The sequence below is a fragment of the Geotrypetes seraphini genome, chromosome 2 (assembly GCF_902459505.1).
Source record: "Geotrypetes seraphini chromosome 2, aGeoSer1.1, whole genome shotgun sequence".
NCBI lineage: Eukaryota > Metazoa > Chordata > Amphibia > Gymnophiona > Dermophiidae > Geotrypetes > Geotrypetes seraphini.
This window is the reverse complement of record NC_047085.1, coordinates 499,291,237-499,310,247: the sequence shown is the minus strand read 5'-3', so window position 1 is coordinate 499,310,247 and position 19,011 is coordinate 499,291,237. Positions and strand designations below refer to the sequence as shown.

General features: G+C 44.9%; 1 protein-coding gene across 1 annotated transcript in view; it reads right to left on the bottom strand.

Moving 5' to 3' along the window:
* LOC117354948 (SCO-spondin-like) overlaps positions 1–19,011 on the bottom strand; it is a 441,431-nt gene that overhangs the window by 111,074 nt on the left and 311,346 nt on the right. The window contains 4 exon segments of the mRNA XM_033932909.1: positions 2,682–2,902; positions 12,705–12,865; positions 14,492–14,658; positions 18,399–18,548. Coding sequence (XP_033788800.1) covers positions 2,682–2,902; positions 12,705–12,865; positions 14,492–14,658; positions 18,399–18,548 — 699 coding nt within the window.

Sequence of the window (19,011 nt, the reverse complement as noted above, 5' to 3'; positions counted from 1 at the left end):
AAAGATACTGTACAAGGGGATGGGTGAGAGGGGAGGAAAGATGCTGCATATGTGGGGGAGAGAAAGGAAATAGGAAGAATTGAGGTGGAGAAGAGGAAGGTAGAGATAATCATTGTACATGAAAAAAAATAAGACGTCCCCGAAAATAAGACCTAGTGCCTTTTTTGGGCCCAAAATTAATATATGATAGAGTCTTATTTTCGGAGAAACACAGTACTACTACTGCAAGGGGCCGCTGAAAAGTTCTCAGCCCAACCATTAAGAGAATGATATGGAGCCATGAAATTTACAAGTTATTCCACACGTTTCTTGACATTTTTTGTTTCAATGATATGAAATGAAGTGTCAAGAAAAGTGTAGAATAATTTATAAGTTCATGACTCCACATCATTCTCTTCTTGATTGGGCTGAGAATTTTTTAGCAGCATAAATCATTTCTATAGCATTACTAAATATATGCAGTGCTGTATACTAAACACAGATGAGACAGTCTCTCCTCAACAGCGCTTACAGTCTATTCAAGATAGACAAGCAGGACAAATAAGGGATTAGGGAATTATTTATGGTGGGAATGATTAAAACATACACGAATCCTGAACAAGAGAATAGGAGTTAGGAGTGAAAAGCAACCTCAAAAAGGTGGGCCTTTAGCCTAGTTTTTGAATACGGCCACAGATGGAGCTTTACATATTGGAAGTCTAGTCCAGGCATGAGCTTGCCATTTCTAGCTCCCAAGAAACTTCCTAAGCATTGCTGGGAGGAAAGTAGGGGGAGGAAGGAGGCTTTGACGCCATCTTGATCTGAAGCATTTGGTTGGGAACCAAATTTTATCTCCGCAAGTGACTTTTCCATTCTAGAATACAAATGGAGGGCAACATATTCAACATCACTTAAAAAATAGCAAAAGTGATGATTTACTTATTGAAGCCCCCCATATGGGTGGGTTTCTGAGAATAATTTGAAAACGAAAACAGTGTTTTGTGTACAGTGTGTTTAAAATCAGCATTTATCTGTCTGTGTTGGATCTGAAAATTGAAAGGATTTTCTTGACTGCCACCTGTCTGGCTGCAGGAGAATTGCATTAAGTTCATAAAAGTTACATGGCTGAGTGTGCAGAGGAGGCTGGGTAACATCTTATGCAAATCATGCACTGAGGGATGAACACGCAGGCAGTTGGAAGGAATTTTATATATTTTGGGAAATTATTTCATGAAAGTGAATAAAGCTTATGAGCCCAAATAATGTAGGCATTATAAATTGAGAAAAGCTGAATCAGAACAGGGGAAGTGGTAATTCACTCTTCACGAGTTCAAAAGAGAGAGAAGATGGTGTGGGGATAGTGATCAGGTTTATGGAATCTGGAGAAGATGAGTTTGCATTATACAGAGTTATGTCTGTATGCTCTACTTGTATGGGAGATAATTCTCTAGAGGGGAAATTTTTTACTAATTACTATAGGGTTCAGCAGGTGTGTACTCCTAGAGGTTTTCCTGAAAAACCACCCAACCAAAAAACAGATGTTGGGAGTTCAGGGCAGAAGTTGGAAGAAGACCAGCAGCTCTTAGGAGCACACAGAAGAAAGGTGAGGGAGTCCTGTGTCTGGTGGTTGCAGAGTCCTGTTGAAGGTTGGTAATCTGAACCCCAGCAGATTGGCACTTGTAGCCCAGCAGAGGGACGAAGTTCCATAGGAGTGGTCAGCAGAGAAGGAGAGCTCTTGGGAGGACAGCGATTCTCAGAGCGCTCGGACAGCATCCAGCAGACTACAGGAGGAGCAGGCCTAGCTGGCCTGGAAGATCAGCAGCTACCTTCTGAGGAGAGCTCTAGAGGATGGGTGAGGACTGGGCGAGGGCAGACTGGAAAGTAGAGGAGGGATTTAGCCACACAGCCACTTGCTGACTTAACTTAGAAATCTGGGAGGAGCTTGCAGCTACTGCATTGGCCAATCAGAACTAGAAGAGGTTTAAAGGGTTTTGAACTGAGAAAGTTTAAAGGTTCAAATGGTAATGCTGTTGGGTTAATTACATAAGTATTTGTTTACATGTGTGAATACTGTTGGAAGCTGTTTATGATTAGGCCTACGTACTTAGTTCAAATAGTTTAATTTATTAGCCAGTCAGGTGGAGGCACTGAGTGCTAACCAAATGAGGGACCAACAGGGACCGCTTTGGGGGGACTCCAACCAGGTTGGGCCCCGAACCCAAAGACGCCATGAAGGGGATGTTACGTTATCTTTTGTGGTTAGACAGAGACAACATTCTGAGCTTTTCTTTGTGATTTAATTTAGAAAGGGTTTGCTATTACGAGAAGGCCATTTGATACTTTCTCTGTAATACTCTCAGCACAAAAATCCAGAACAGGCAGGAACTACCAGGGCTAACAAAACATATCTTAAACTCAACCAATCATATCTGGGCAATATTCAGCTCAAGGGGTTTTATGACCTAAAGAACTGCTCTCCTTGAAGGATACAGTACATCAACAAAGAAATATATCCTTCTGAAGGGTCCTAAAAGATCTCATCACCCATTTAAGCAACTTTCAATGAAGGTCCCAGGAGATCTCTTCGACCACAGAAGTAGCTCCCTCCAAAATGCCGAAGAGATCATATCACTCACAGCAGTAGCTTTCCCTCACAGTATTTGGGAACCTTAAACTGAAAGAAAGCCTCTGCGCTCCCTTACCCTCACACTCTGGAGTCTGGCAGTATTTGATGTCAATCCTAGGGCCAATGCAGTCTTTCCCTCCGTTGGCTGGTGGTGGATTGGTACATTCACGAGATCTGGTCATGTTACCCAGGCCACCACAGGTGAGTGAGCAGGGAGTCCACGGTGCCCACGGAGCAAAGGCACCATCCACGGTGCATAGGTTGAACGTGCAGTTCAGTTGGCCGTTGTAGCAAGAACTACAATGGAATTAACAAAATAATGATACAGCAAACTCTCTGTTAACTGGAACTCAAGCAACTGGATGTCTGGTAACCCTAAACCTGTGACCTTGGACTATTTGTTTAGACCAGTAAGCTTTTTTCCCATAGATATGTGGCAGGCAATTATATAACAGGTCCCTGTATTCTTGTAGGAATTTATTCTGTACAGGAAAGCACAGTTACTTACCGTAACAGGTGTTATCCAGGGACAGCAGGCAGATATTCTTGACTGATGGGTGATGGCACCGACGGAGCCCCGGTACGGACAATTCTAGAGTGATTGCACTCTAAGAACTTTAGAAAGTTCTAGCTAGGCCGCACCGCGTGTGCGCGAGTGCCTTCCCGCCCGACAGAGGCGCGCGGTCCCCAGTTAAGATAAGCCAGCTAAGAAGCCAACCCGGGGAGGTGGGTGGGATGCAAGAATATCTGCCTGCTGTCCCTGGATAACACCTGTTACGGTAAGTAACTGTGCTTTATCCCAGGACAAGCAGGCAGCATATTCTTGACTGATGAGTGACCTCCAAGCTAACAAAAAGAGGGATGGAGGGAAGGTTGGCCATTAAGAAAACAAATTTTGTAAAACAGATTGGCCGAAGTGTCCATCCCGTCTGGAGAATGCATCCAGACAATAATGCGATGTGAAAGTATGAACTGAGGACCAAGTAGCAGCCTTGCAGATTTCCTCAATAGGAGTGGAGCGGAGGAAAGCTACAGATGCTGCCATAGCTCTAACCTTGTGGCCCGTGACTGAACCTTCCAGTGTCAGGCCCGACTGAGCATAACAGAATGAAACGCAAGCAGCAAGCCAATTGGATAGGGTGCGTTTAGATACAGGACGACCCAACTTGTTAGGATCAAAAGACAAAACTGTTGAGGAGATGATCTGTGAGGTTTCGTGCGTTCAAGATAGTAAGCCAAAGCACGTTTACAGTCCAAGGTATGCAAAGCCTGTTCTCCTGGATGAGAATGAGGCTTTGGAAAAAATACAGGTAGGACAATGGACTGATTAAGATGAAAGTCAGACACAACCTTAGGGAGAAACTTTGGATGTGTACGTAGAACCACCTTATCATGGTGAAAAACAGTGAAAGGTGGATCGGCCACTAGTGCATGCAACTCACTGACCCTCCTGGCAGAAGTGAGAGCTATCAGGAAGACCACTTTCCAAGTGAGAAACTTGAAATGTGCTGTGGCCAAAGGTTCAAAAGGAGGCTTCATTAAAGTGGAAAGAACCACATTGAGATCCCAAACCACAGGAGGGGGCTTAAGAGGTGGTTTCACATTGAAAAGGCCCCTCATGAATCTAGAAACCAAAGGATGAGCCGAGAGGGGTTTTCCATGAACCGGCTCATGAAAAGCAGCAATGGCACTAAGATGAACTCTGATAGAAGTAGATTTAAGGCCAGAGTCAGACAAGGAAAGAAGATAGTCCAACACCAGTCCCACTGCTAGAGACATGGGATTATGGTGATGTAAGAGGCACCAGGAAGAAAACCGAGACCACTTCTGCTGATAACATTGAAGAGTGGCCGGTTTCCTGGAAGCATCAATGATAGAATGGACAGGCTGAGAAAGGGGTGAATGAGCCGAAGTCAGCCCGAGAGAAACCAAGCTGTCAGGTGCAGAGACTGCAGGTTGGGATGCAGAAGGGACTGTTGATGCTGAGTAAGCAGAGAAGGAAACAGTGGAAGAGGTATGGGTTCCCTGGAACTGAGTTGAGGTAGAAGGGAGAACCAATGTTGCCTGGGCCACCGTGGAGCGATGAGAATCATGGTGGCTCGTTCCCTCTTGAGCTTGAACAATGTCCGCAGCATGAGCGGTAGAGGGGGAAATGCATATAGGAAGAGATTGGTCCAATCCAGGAGAAATGCATCGGGCGCCAGACGGTGAGGAGAGTAGAGTCTGGAGCAAAACAGGGGCAGCTGATGATTGTGAGGAGCTGCAAAAAGGTCCATTTGAGGAGTGCCCCATTGATTGAAAATGGACTGAAGAGTTGTGGGATCGAGAGTCCATTCGTGAGGTTGGAGAATTCTGCTGAGATTGTCCGCTAAGGAATTCTGTTCCCCTTGAATGTAGACAGCCTTCAGGAATAAGTGACGAGCTGTCACCCAAGACCAAATCCATTGGGATTCCTGACACAACAGGCGAGAGCCCGTCCCTCCCTGTTTGTTGATGTAGTACATTGCAACTTGATTGTCTGTGCAAATGAGTAGTACTTGAGGAAAGAGAAGATGTTGAAACGCCTTGAGGGCATAAAACATCGCTCGGAGTTCCAGGAAATTGATGTGGTGTTTCTTTTCCTGGGCAGTCCAAAACCCCTGAGTTTGGAATTCGTTCAAGTGAGCTCCCCAGGCATAGGGGGAGGAATCTGTGGTGATGACTAGTTGATGAGGAGGTAGATGGAACAGCAGACCTCTGGATAGATTTGAAGATGTCAACCACCAAAGAAGCGACTGTCGAAGAGACGAGGTCACAGATATGTGTTGTGAACAAGGATCCGTCTCTTGGGACCATTGGTTCGCTAAGGTCCATTGAGGAGTACGCAGGTGGAGACGTGCGAAGGGGGTGACATGTACTGTCGAAGCCATGTGCCCCAATAGCACCATCATGTGATTCGCAGAAATGGTAATCTGTTGAAACACCTGTCGACAGAGATGAAGGATGGTCTGAAGGCGGTTGGATGGAAGAAACGCCCGCATCAGAACAGTGTCCAGAATGGCTCCAATGAATTGAAGGCACTGGGTTGGAATGAGGTACGACTTGGGTAGATTGATTTCGAAACCCAACAGTCGAAGGAAGTGAATGGTCTGGTTGGTGGCCAGCAGAACCACCTGAGGAGAATGAGCCTTGATCAACCAGTCGTCCAAGTAAGGGAAGACTTGAAAATTGTTAGAGCGGAGATAGGCCGCTACTACAATCAGACACTTGGTGAATACCCTGGGAGAGGAGGCCAGGCCGAAGGGTAGCACCTTGTACTGATAATGGTTTTGATTGATGAGAAAGCGTAGATATTGCCTGGACGCCAGATGGATAGGAATATGAGTGTAAGCCTCTTTTAGATCAAGGGAGCATAGCCAGTCGCCCTGAGAGAGAAGAGGATAGAGGGTGGCAAGAGAGAGCATTTTGAACTTCTCCTTGATCAAGCATTTGTTGAGATCTCTGAGATCTAATATAGGTCTGAGGTCTCCGGTCTTTTTGGGAACTAGAAAGTACCGGGAGTAAAATCCCTGACCTCTTTGATCTTGAGGAACCTCTTTGATGGCATTGAGAAGAAGGAGGGATTGAACCTCTTGAGCCAGAAGGAGGGACTGAGACTTGTTGGAAGCAGACTCTTTTGGCAGGCCTAACGGTGGAGGAGTCTGAAAATTGAGGGAGTAGCCATGGGCTATGATAGAGAGCACCCACTGGTCGGTGGTGATCACTTCCCATCGAGTTAGAAAAATGTTCAGTTGACCTCCTATAGATTGCGGAAGAGGACATGAGGGAGGAAGACTGGCAATGCCCTGGAGAAGCGAGTCAAAAGGGCTGAGTCGGTTTAGGCTGAGCAACAGGCTTCATGGCAGGCGGCTGTTGTTGGCGAGCCTGTTGTTGTTGCTGCCTTTGCCTCCGAGGTTGAGGAGGATGAGGCTGAATCGGCCTAGCAGAAAAACGCCTCTGATAGGACGTCTGCTGCCTGAAAGGACGAGGAGGATGGGGTTTCTTTTTGTTTTTCAATAAAGTATCCCACCTCGTCTCATGAGCAGAAAGCTTCTGAGTGGTGGAATCCAGAGATTCTCCCAACAGCTCATCCCCCAGGCAGGAAGCATTGGCTAGGCGGTCCTGGTGGTTTACATCAAGGTCTGAGATGCGAAGCCATGCCAATCGTCTCATCGCTACAGCCATAGCAGTAGCTCGGGAGGTCAGTTCAAAAGTGTCATAGATGGAACGGACCATAAACTTCCTGAGTTGCAAGAGACTGGCATTGCATTGTTGAAAAGCAGAAAGCTTGCGGTCAGGAATATATTTCTCAAAAGAGGCCATCTGCTGGATAAGATGTTTCAGGTAAAAGGAAAAGTGAAACGCATAGTTACCTGAACGATTGGCCAACATAGCATTTTGGTAGAGTCGTTTACCAAATTTATCCATGGCCTTGCCTTCTCTGCCAGGAGGGACAGAGGCATATACACTAGCGCCTGCAGATTTTTTGAGGGTTGACTCCACCAGCAGAGATTCATGCGGAAGCTGAGGTTTGTCAAACCCTGGGATAGGAATAACTTTATAAAGTGATTCCAGTTTTCTTGGAGCTCCTGGAATAGTGAGAGGAGTTTCCAAATTTTTGTAAAAAGTTTCCCGTAAGATATCATGCAGGGGTAACTTTAAAAATTCCTTGGGAGGTTGGTCAAAGTCCAAAGCCTCTAGGAATGCTTTTGACTTTTTAGAATCAGACTCCAAGGGGAGAGAAAAGGAGTCTGACATCTCCCTGAGAAATTTAGTGAAGGAAGAGTGCTCTGGCTTACAAGCAGGATCCTGCACCGATGGGTCAGCCTCATCCGATGAAAAATCCTCCTCGGTACCGAGGGGATCATCGGAGTCATCCCATAAATCAGGGTCCCATACCGATGGGAGACGGCCCTGAGACAAAGGGGTAGAGGATTCGGTATGCCTGGTTTTGCATACCGATTTGCCTGAACGCATCGACACCGTACCCGGTGACTGTAAAACGGGACGGGTGCCAGAGAGCGGTACCGGCTCAGAGGCCGAGTGAGCCGTACGTCGAAGAGACTTCGGCTCTGCCGATAACACAGGCATAGAAATGGAAGAGGCAGATTTAAGCGGTGCCGATAACGTCGATGCCGATAACATAGGCTGGTCGACTATCGATACCGCAGGCTTAGTGGGTACCGACACCGGAAGGTTCGGAGTTAGCAGAGCCGGGAGCAGGTGTTGCAATTGCTCCTTAAGCTGGACCTGAAGGATGGAGGCTATACGCTCATCCAGAGACGGTCCCGATGGCACCGGTACCGCTTTTTTCTTGCTCGGTACCTGCGGTGCCGCTCGACGCTCAGGCGAAGTCGATGCCGATGAAGAGGCAGTGACTTCTATGGGAGCGGAGCGTTTGCGGGGCCGGCACGCAGTCTGCAGGACTTGGCTCGCTGCTTGTTCGACTGGCGGGCCAAGGACAGAAGGGGATGGCTTCTTAGCCGGCTTACCTGAAGGATGCGACACCGAAGAGACCTCTTGCGGTGTCGAAACCACCGGTGCCGATTTGGAGGAAGTCGCCGGAGTCGACGCCGGTGGAACTTCCATAGCGGCACCGAACAGAATCCGCTGCTGAATTTGGCGGTTCTTCAAAGTTCTCTTTTGAAGAGAACTACAGCGGGTGCACGTTTCTGCCCTATGGTCCGGACTCAAACACAGAAGGCACCACTTGTGCGGGTCGGATAAAGAAATAGGGCATGCACACCGCTGACACTTCTTAAAACCCGGTGAAGGGGGCATGAAGGGAAAAACGGCAGTAGCAAAATCGAAGCTCGAGGCTTCGATGGTGCCAACAGGCCCCGCCGGGGCCGACCGAAAAAAGTCGAAAAAAATAGACTTTTTTTTTTTTTTAAAATAAGAAAAGAATAAAAAGTGAATAAATTCACGAGAAAAAATTACGTGAGCGGGAAGGCGAAAAAAGAGAGTTCAACAGCCGTTGGAAACACGCGTCTTCTTAGCTCCGCGGAAACTAAGAAACTGGGGACCGCGCTTCTCTGTCGGGCGGGAAGGCACTCGCGCACGCGCGGTGTGGCCTAGCTAGAACTTTCTAAAGTTCTTAGAGTGCAATTACTCTAGAATTGTCCGTACCGGGGCTCCGTCGGTGCCGTCACCCATCAGTCAAGAATATGCTGCCTGCTTGTCCTGGGATAATGTAGAATATAGAATAGTTTTTCAAGTTTTATTAAAAATTTGATTACTCACCTAAACAAATTTCAAGGTGATAAACAATAAAATACAACCCATAGGTTTAATTTTTACAAAGATCAACATTTAAGGACTTACTAAACAATGACTAGAGACTTACTTGTACAATCGGGTAATAAAGGGAAGAACTACAATATAATAATAGGAAAGAACATAAAAGGGAAAAAACAAAAGGAAAGGGAGCAAATAATGTCTAAAATTCCGCTAAAAGAAGGAGTTAAAAGTTAACAGTCATAAGTCGTCCTGAAAGTATTAAAAGCGTCTCTGAATAAAAAAGTTTTAAGGTAAGCTAACTGATTAGTGCACGCTAATTGAATTAGCGTGCACTAAACGCTAATGCGTCCGTAGACTAACGTGCATGCGTTAGCATTTAGCGCACCTTAGTAAAAGAGGGCCTTAGATTTGAACCGATCCAATGACGGTTTTTCCCTTAGATCTGGGGTGTCAAAGTCCCTCCAAGAGGGCCGCAATCCAGTTGGGTTTTCAGGATTTCCCCAATGAATATGCATGAGATCTATATGCATGCACTGCTTTCATTGTATGCTAATAGATCTCATGCATTTTCACTGGGGAAATCCTGAAAACCCGACTGGATTGCGGCCCTAGAGGAGGGACTTTGACACCCCTGCCTTAGATCCTGTGGAGTGGCATTCCAAATACAAGGAGAAGTTACCGAGAAAATAGATGTTCGTAACGTATAAATATGATTAAGTGAGGGAACGGATAGAAGGTGAGTTGAAGAGGAACGTAGGGCTCTAGAGGGATTAGAGGGGATCAAAAGTCTGTTGATGAATTCAGGACAATTCAGAAGAATTTTATAAGTTATTCTGTGTCCTATTGGTAACCAATGTGCCCCTTCCAATAGTGGGGTATTTTTTTAGAGTTGGTAATAATTTTTATTGATGTATTTTGAATAATTTGGAGGCGATGGAGCTTCTTTGTGTACTGCCCTTGTAGAGAGCGTTACAGTAATCGAGGCTGGAGATTACAAGTAAGTGTATTAGTATATTGATGGCTGTTGAGTCTAAGATTTTTGATAAGGAACGGATTTCTCACTCTATAGAAGCATTTCTTAACAACTGCACTAATTTGTTCATGATATGTAATATTTGCATCACAAATTACGCCCAATAATTTTATTGTTGTGACAATCTGTAATGGTGTGGATTTAATTTGGGGAGGGCTAGAAAGCTGAAGTCCCTTTTTATTTGTAAATAGCTTTGGATTTCTCAACATTCAGAGATAACACATTCCTACTAGTGGAACTGGGTATTAACACATCTGATCACTTATGCCAGCCACAGAGTGGGTGTAAGTGATAGCATTTAAGGGCTCCTTTTAGAAAGGTGCATTAGGGCCTTAACGCGCGGAATAGCGCATGCTAACGTGCCGCACCCGCTAGCTGCTACCGCCTCCTCTTAAGCAGGCGGTAGTTTTTCGGGTAGAGTGCACTATAGTGCACGCTAATCCAGTGTGTGCGCTAAAAACACTAACGCACCTTTGTAAATGGAGCCCTAAGTGTAACTAAAAACACAACGTATCAAAAATGCAAAGTGCAATAGATTTCAACGACAATCTTTCTGCTTCTTGAATCTTAATTCAAAGGAGGAAAAGACCTCTTAAATCCCAAGCTTATCACAATAGATGACATAGGGATATTAGGCTCTCTTTCATCAGTCAAAAATCTCCAGTCCCTTATTTAATTTATTTTTATTTTATTATAATTCTTAATTTTTTTAAATGTTTTTCACTTTCAATTAAAAACCACATTTCCTGCTTCTTCAGCATTCTTCAAAATCCCATAATCACGACAACTGTTCCCTCTAAGCTGAGCAGCAGTCCTCCAACTACCATCCTGCCAGTGGGTGGTGCTATTTCACTTTCACTTTTTCAATAGTGAGGGAGGAACAGGCGGGCTCTGCAGGACTCCAGGGAACTTGCCTGTCCCTACTAATTGAAAACACGGTATTGAAGCACTGCCTGTCACTGGCAGCAATGCAGTTGGAAAATCCCTGCTCAGCTTGGAGTGGAACACGACACTCAAGAGTCAATAACTTGTATCTCATAAGCTTATAGGGGCTTGTTTAACCGATTTGTATCCATGAACTCTTAATGCCTTATCTCTGTATTCTACTTACATGCACTCGATGTCCCTACATTGTGACTATTACTCTGACTTTCTCTGATTACCTCTTTAACCTACATGTATTCGACGACTTTCATTGTAATTATTTCGCTGATTGTCCAGCTCTTCTTATTGTAAACCGCCTTGAACTACTATGGCTTTGGCGGTATATAAGAATAAAATTATTATTATTATTATTATTCTGGAAGCAGGGCCTGCCATGTCAGGCGCTTACAAAACGGGCACCTGCCACACGTCAATCACTGACAGATGCCGCTTCCAGAATCGTATGTAAGGCGTTTGATCAAATTTTTAATAAACTATTTGGGAACTTCCGGAGGCAGTTCTGGCAGGAGGGAGTGGGCATCCTTCCTGCTGAGGGCCTTCATAGGAGTGTTCCCTGCTGCAGCCGCTCAGCTGATCGCAGCAGGGGGATTCCCTTGCCGTGATCAACTCAGCAGCTGCTTTTATTTGAAATGAAGACCAGCAGTTTTTGGCACCAGAAATGTAGGCCTGGGTTTCACAGGCCTACATTTTCGGTGCCTAGGATTACGTCAGAATTGTGGCCAGCGGCACATAGTGATGCCAAAGTCCGGTGCCACCCCCCTAACCACGCCCCTTTCTGGGCTTCTGTGTCACTTTGCACCACTAGCCGCCAGAGGAGGCTGCTTATTGGCGGCAATTTTTCTTCAAATCCCCTTTTAATTGGTTTTAAATGACGCCGTCAATTACCGTGTTGTTTATCATCAATTAAAACAAGTTAGGCAGCGGTTGGATGCCTACCGCCTAACTTTTGACGGCCTGACAAGAATCAGCCCCATAGTGAATGACACATACCAGCTCAGCTCAACTGGGCCACCGTTTCACCTCACGTCTTCTTCAGGAGCAATGACTTGTAGTGCTTGCGTTCATGCTAGGCAAATATTTATGTCAGCCTCTGAAGCATTTGCTTGGCTATGAGGAATCATCATACGTTTCAAGTTTAATTAATTTTAATATACCGACCATCGACGTGCACCTGGACGGTTTACAATGCTAAAAATGAAAGGTTAAAATACATTTTTGTAGGGGGGGGGAAATGTGAACATTAAATAGACAAATTACAAATACGCACATGAGCTTGAGGGAAAAGGGGGAGGTGAAATTTAATAATTACATCATTAAATACAAATTAATTAAAGGGAAGAGGGGGGGAAGATAGAACACCAGGGATGGGGATCGCTTCTTAAAAGCGGTTCGTGTTTATTTTACAGGCTGTTGGAAAGGAAATATTTAGACGCTATGGTATGGTAACTATGGCATATTCAATAGCATAAAAATATGCACAGCATAAACCCAAGCACTGCAAGTCATTGCTCCTGAAGCACTCTTCCGGAGACTCTTATAGGGGAAAACACCCTCCAGGGATTCAAGACAAAGCTGACAAGTTCTTGCTGAACCAGAACGTACGCAGGTAAGGGCACTGGTCTTTGACCTAAGGGCTGCCGCGGGAGCGGACTGCTGGGCACAATGGACCACTGGTCTGACCCAGCAGCAGCAATTCTTATGTTCTTATGAAGGGGGAGCTCCGTTGAGTTGAGCTGGCAAGTGTTATTCCACGTCTGTTGCATAGCCTTGGTACTGTGGCTCTGTAGCCCTGTAATAAAGTCAGTGCTGGTGCCAGGTCTACTTTAATGAAGGCGTCCATGGCCAGATCGAGATCTGTCATACCAAGAGCTGCAGTCATGGTGGATCATGCTTTCCGACACCACCTCCTCGCCAACAAGGACTGGCATGCCCTGCTCGGTCAGGACAACAGGGAGAACCCTGGGCCAAATCGAATGGTTCCTGAACCCTTGCCACGTCTCCTCAGTCAGAATACACGGGCAGACCTGTTCAAAGAGAAAAATCAGCCAAACAGACTGAACAATTCATCCGTTTTAGAGCTAAAGGCCCCATAGCATGCAAGGAAAACCAGCGACAAAAAAGGACAGGGACCATTTTCCCTCTAACTAACCCACAACATACCAGTCTCACAGGTTTCTAGAATGTACCGCAGAATATTCCAAACAAACATCATATATGGAAGGCAAAGGCCACCAAGCACAGAAAAATAATACAATAGATGCTCAGTAAATTTAAAAGTAAATTGAAAACTTTTCTCTTCAATGATGCATTCTCAAATTAATCATAAGTTTTTTTTCTCTCTCTTATTCATCAGTCTACCCACCCTTATGTATTTTCCCTTTATGTATCCCCATACTTTTATTATAATGTAACTTCTCCCTACGAATTCCATATGTTTCTAGTATTGTCGTATTTGTCTCAAGTCAAGATTGTTTTACCTACTGTTGTATTACTTTTAGTAACTTATTTTATTAATATGTACATCGCTTTGAATTCAGATAAAGCGATTAATCAAATTTTTTATTAAACTTGAAACTTAAAACTCAGTGGGAAGATAGAGAAGTTCTACACGAAACATAACGTAAAAATGTATTTATATACCTGCAGTACCTTAGGAGTTCTATGCAGTTTACAAAAGAAAAATGAAACAGTGACAATAAAAACAAATGACCTAGAAATTACAAAAAATTCTTAAATAAATAGATTTTCAATAATTTCCTGAACTGCTGGTATGAGACAGAGCTAACTAAGGTTCCCTTTTATTAAACCACGCTAGCGGTTTTTAACACGCAGAGCTGCGCTGCTCCCGATGCTCTATGAGTGTCGGGAGCAGCACACAGCATTCAGCGCAGCTTCTGGCGCTAAAAACCTCTAGCGTGGTTTAGTAAAAGGAGGGATGGGGGGTTGTTAACAGATTTACAAACTCTTTATCACAAGAAGCTGCCTGAAAAGATAGGAGTCATTGAAAATACTCGTAGCACTTGTATAAAAGACCCTTTACCGATGGAAAAGCAAACAAATTACAATTACGTCCTGGGCGTTGGGAATTAATGAATAAAAAAAATGATCCACAAGATAATCATATATAGCATAATCAACCAAACTTAAATCTGACTCTGGCCTCGACTGGTAACCAATGTAGTCTTTGGTAATAAGATGCGACGTGATCTGATTTTTTTCAAGGTTGAAAATTAATCGAACTGCCGTGTTTTGTATGATGCGGAGTCTGTGAAGATTTTTTTCTGATAACCCGCTATGTAACACAATGAAAATATTGGTCAGCAGTTACCACATCTAATGATTCCTAAGGAGAGGGGGCATCTTTATGTCTTTACCACTTGTAGGATTACGGCTGAATATTGTATTATGTGTACTGTTTACCGCGTTTGTTAATATTTTGTTTGTTTAATGATTTTGGTGCCATAATGGCTGAAATAAAGACTGTCTCTTACCTTATATTGCTGTTATCAGTCTTTCCCTGCTTTTCCACAACTATCCTTTGATAATATCACCCTTTAATGTGGGAATTACGGTGCAACTGCCCTGGGATTACTTTTCTTCAAGGAGATTAGTTGAAGTACATAGACGGCTATTAATGTAAAGAGGTGTACCTTGACGCAGGATCCATTGTGGATCAGCTTTCCGACTGGGCAGTGGCAGCCTTCCTCACAGCCATCCCAGAAACAGTCCATCCGGTGAGTGAGATGGGCACAGCTGTACGGGCAGCCCTCTTCTGGAAGACACTCCCGGTACAGGCGGTCCACAGGGCAACCCACCTCTGCAGAGGGAGAGAAAAATGATCCAGTCAGATAACACAAGGGTAACCCATTTGAAAAGTGGAGAGGCATATCAGCAATAATCTACTTCTAAGTGTGCACTATAAGATTCTAAGCCCCCCCCAGGGGTCAGAGGTTAAATCCACTCAGCTTTGAGGAAGTCCATTAATATTCTTTCATTCAGTGCACTATTGCTTTTATTAAATGTCTTCTATCAATTATCATTTCAAGCTCACAGAATAAGTGATGTCATGAGATGTTGCAAAAGATGCCCCCTTTTTTTTTTGGGGGGGGGATGATGGAATCAGGCTGAATGGTTGCTCAAGCCATTATCTCCATGGACCCCTCTCCTGATCCTCTCATACTTTTTATGCAGCCAGTATAACTGACCACTTCCTGAACTCCACAATTGCCTTAAGGCCCTCCAAACTTCTGAAGACATTGAGGTACAATGGGAAAGAACCAAAGGCACATTATACTTCTCCTTCCATATTCGCTGTGATAGGGGATTAACAGACCTGCGAATACAGAAAAACCGTGAATAACTTTTTCATATGTTATCCACTGTTTTCTATTAAAAACCATCGTGAATATGGTGAAACCGCGAATCACATGGTGGGAGACCTGGCCTGTTCCTGAAGGAGAGGCAAAACACGGTGAAGAAAGTACTGGGAATCAGCGATTTTTTTTGCTGTAAACGCTTGGAATCGGCGATTTCTCTATGCAAGCTGATGTAATTTGGGGGGGAGGAGCCAGCAAGCTAAAAACCGTGAATAATCGAAACCACAGTTGCTGAAACCGCGAATACGGAGGGAGAAGTGTAACTGAAACTTTGATGGCAATTTGCCCCAAGACTGAGAAAAAGCAGAGGCAGAAATGCTAGTGGTGAATAAACTGGATGATTGGCATCCTAGAATGGGGAGTTTTTTTCGAAAATGGCATTGTTATGAGGCAAGGGAGGGAACTGCACTGTAACTATTTCTGTGTGGGAAAGTATTGGGGTGGGAGTTTAAGAGACAGTTTACTTGTGCATAGCTGTGGGGTAGCTAGCTCTTTTGCTTATCTTACTGCCATGCTTTGCATTGGTTATCTATGATTAGGTACCATGTTACTTGTCTGGCTATGCTTTTGTGCTTTATATGCTTTCTCAATAAAGCTACAAGTTTTAAAAAAAGAAATGCATTTCAGGCAAAAAAACATTGAGAGCCAATAACAGAGGAATTCTGCTACACTTATAAATTTAACAAAAGTAAGAGAATTAATGAAAGAAATTCAGAAGAGGCTGACAAGTGAAAGGGAATATTTTGGGAACAAAGTTTCTAGGGACATGGAAGCTACTGCTAAAAGGGTTCATAGTCAGTGGCGCGCAAGACGCCAGTGTGCTGACAATCCAGCACCGACAATTTGGCGCAAGACAGAAGTGCGCGGGGGAAAAAGTAATTTTTAAAGAGCTCCGACGGGGGGGTTTGGGGTGGCAACCCCCCCACTTTATTGGTTAGTGTTCACGCTGCTGTTGGAGGGGGGCTCGGGGGGTTGGAAACCTCCATTATAGCGAAAACAGAACTTTTTCTGATTTTTTTCGGGAAAAGTCCCCCACCCCCCCCCGGAAAAGCAGTGCGAACACTAACCAATAAAGTGGGGAGGGTTGCCTCCCCAAACCCCCAGTCAGAGATCTTTAAAAATTACTTTTTCCCCCACACGCTTCTGTCTTGCGCTGAATTGTCGGCGCTGGATTGTCGGCGCGCTGGTGTCTGGCGCGCAATTATCCCGTCACCGCTAAAAGCACTCACAGGCAAGCACAGCCAGCTATCTATGAATGTCCAAGATGTACACGATTATGTCGGGAAGCTTTTCAAAACCTGGACAAAGTGCCTGGTTTTGAAAGGCCGTCTGGACCCCCTGGACATGTCCTCAAAAGGAGGACATGTCCGGGGAAATCCGGACGTCTGGTAACCCTAAACTGGGCCAGACGAGGTTGTATAGAAGCCTTAAAAGCAATCTATGTAGACCAGGGTTGTCCAATGTTTGTCCTCGATAGGGTGGCCAGATTTCCTCTTTAAAAAAAGGAAGACCCTTGGCTCCTCCCCATTGCGCCCCAGCCCCACCTCATCCTGCCTCCAGCCCTGCCTCATTCTCCCCAAGCCCCATCCCCGTACGAGCCTCCATTCTCCTTCCCCAAGCCCGGGGCTATGTCTGGAGGGCCTCCGCGCGTGCGCAGACGTTGACGCAATGGCGTCACGCACGTGTGCACATGCATATGACATCATCCCGTCAACGTCCGCACATGTGCAAAGGGCCCTCCAGACACAGCCCCAAGTTCGGGGACTTCCAAAACCTGGACAAGCTGCTGGGTTTTGGAAATCTCTCCGGGAACCCGGACAGTCTCTAAAAGAGGACAGGTCCAAGTTTTCCTGGTCATCTGGTAATCCCTAGTCCTCGAGGGCCGCAATCCAGTCAGGTTTTTGGGATTTCCCCAGTGAATTTGCATGAGATCTATTTGCATGCACTGCTTCCACGGTATGCAAATAGATCTCACGCACATCCATTTGGGAAATCCTGAAAACCTGACCTGGCAAGGGCTGAGGTTTGACAAGCCCGATATAGACAGCCAGAAGGGGCTGAGAGTGGTGTGATGGAGGTCCTCGACCAGGGCAGCACATGATCCGGCTGTTGAGAGCGGCTGACCATTGGGCCCTGCGGCTGTTCTTTACAGCTTGTCAGTGATGTGGACCGGAGCTGATGTTTCAGTGCCAAGGATTGCTGGACTGTTTGGGGACGTTGAGTTTTTTTGTTTAATTTTAATTAGGATTAGGGAATTAGGATTTGTCATATAAAATTTTGGAGGAATGATAATATTTAATAGAATATTTGGATTAGAATTTTCAAATGTGTGAAATCATTTGTAAAGAATACATTTTTGTATTATATAAATGTATATTTACTTTTTTCCTTCAATAAAAATGTTAAAATTTAATTTTATTCTTTTTATATTTCTTTTTCTTATAATTTTTTTTATTATTATAATTAATATTTTTATTATTGAAATTTGTTATATCTCTACTATTTAATAACTGTTATTCAGGTACTTTAGCTAGATTGTGAGCCTTCAGGACAGATAGGGAAGTTGTAAGTACCTAATTTTATTTTATTGTAACCCGTTCTGGGCTCCTGGGAAGGACGGGCTATAAAAATGAACAAATAAATAAATAGACGACGTTACTCCAAAAATAGACTACCCCAAAAATAAGCCCTAGTCGCCAGCAGCAGCACTTCCCGCCATGCCCCCCTGAACCCCTGCTGACACTTCCATCTCTCCGTCCCATTAGAACGCCGCCAAACGCGAGACTGATATATCTTGCAAATGGCAGCGTCAGCAAAAATCTAATCAGGCTGCTTCGTGGCCTTCTCTTCTCCCTCCAGGGCGTTCCTCTGCCGTATTGCTGATGATGTCATCAGCAACGCCCTGGAGGGAGAAGAGAAGGCCGCGAAGCAGCCTGATTAGATTTTTGCCGACACTGCCGTTCGCAAGGTATATCGGTCTCGTGGTCGGCGGCGTTCTAATGGGAGAGAGAGATGGAAGTGTCAGCGGGGGTTTGGCTGCGCAAGGGGGTGGGATGGAAAGATGCTGCACAAGGGATGGGATGGGGGATGGGGGGGAGGGAAGATGCTGCAAGAGGAATATTAAGCATGATAAACCATAGCCATAAAATTGGTGACTGAGAAACAACAGAGTTATACTCACCGAGGCAGACCTGGGTATTACAAGTTTTACTCTGCGCTCCCAGGCCTTCACACTCCAGGTAATGACACTTCCGAGTACGTATCTGCTCCCCTCCTCCGCAGGACACACTACAGGCTGACCATGGGGACCACTCACCCCATTGCTTTGTTTCTACAATCCAAGGCAGGAGAAGAGAGCTCAGGTTTCATAGAAAAGGTCTAATGACCAAGCAGAAGCCCCTACCATGGTAAAGGAGTTTCACAGACAGGAACTTCCATATGTAGTCACATTACACACTATCAAATTCGATCATGGTGGTACCATGAAGAACCTAGAAAAGGAGAATGAGTCACGGAAAATCTGCTGCTAGGGAGTGAAACCATCAGAGAATTTTTATGGCTGGCTTTTAAGTCCTGGCAGCATCGGCCCCAAATTAATGGGGCAGTACTTTATATAGAGAATGACACAAAGACAGAATTTGTCCCCGTCCCTGCAGTTAACCATGGGAAACCATTCCCATGTCATTCTTTGAGGAGAGAGGGAAGAATCAGAGTATGAATGGGTACAACCACTGACTCTCAAGCCTTCCATTGAAGAATGCTGGTGTAGAAGGACTGAGGTTGAGATAGACACT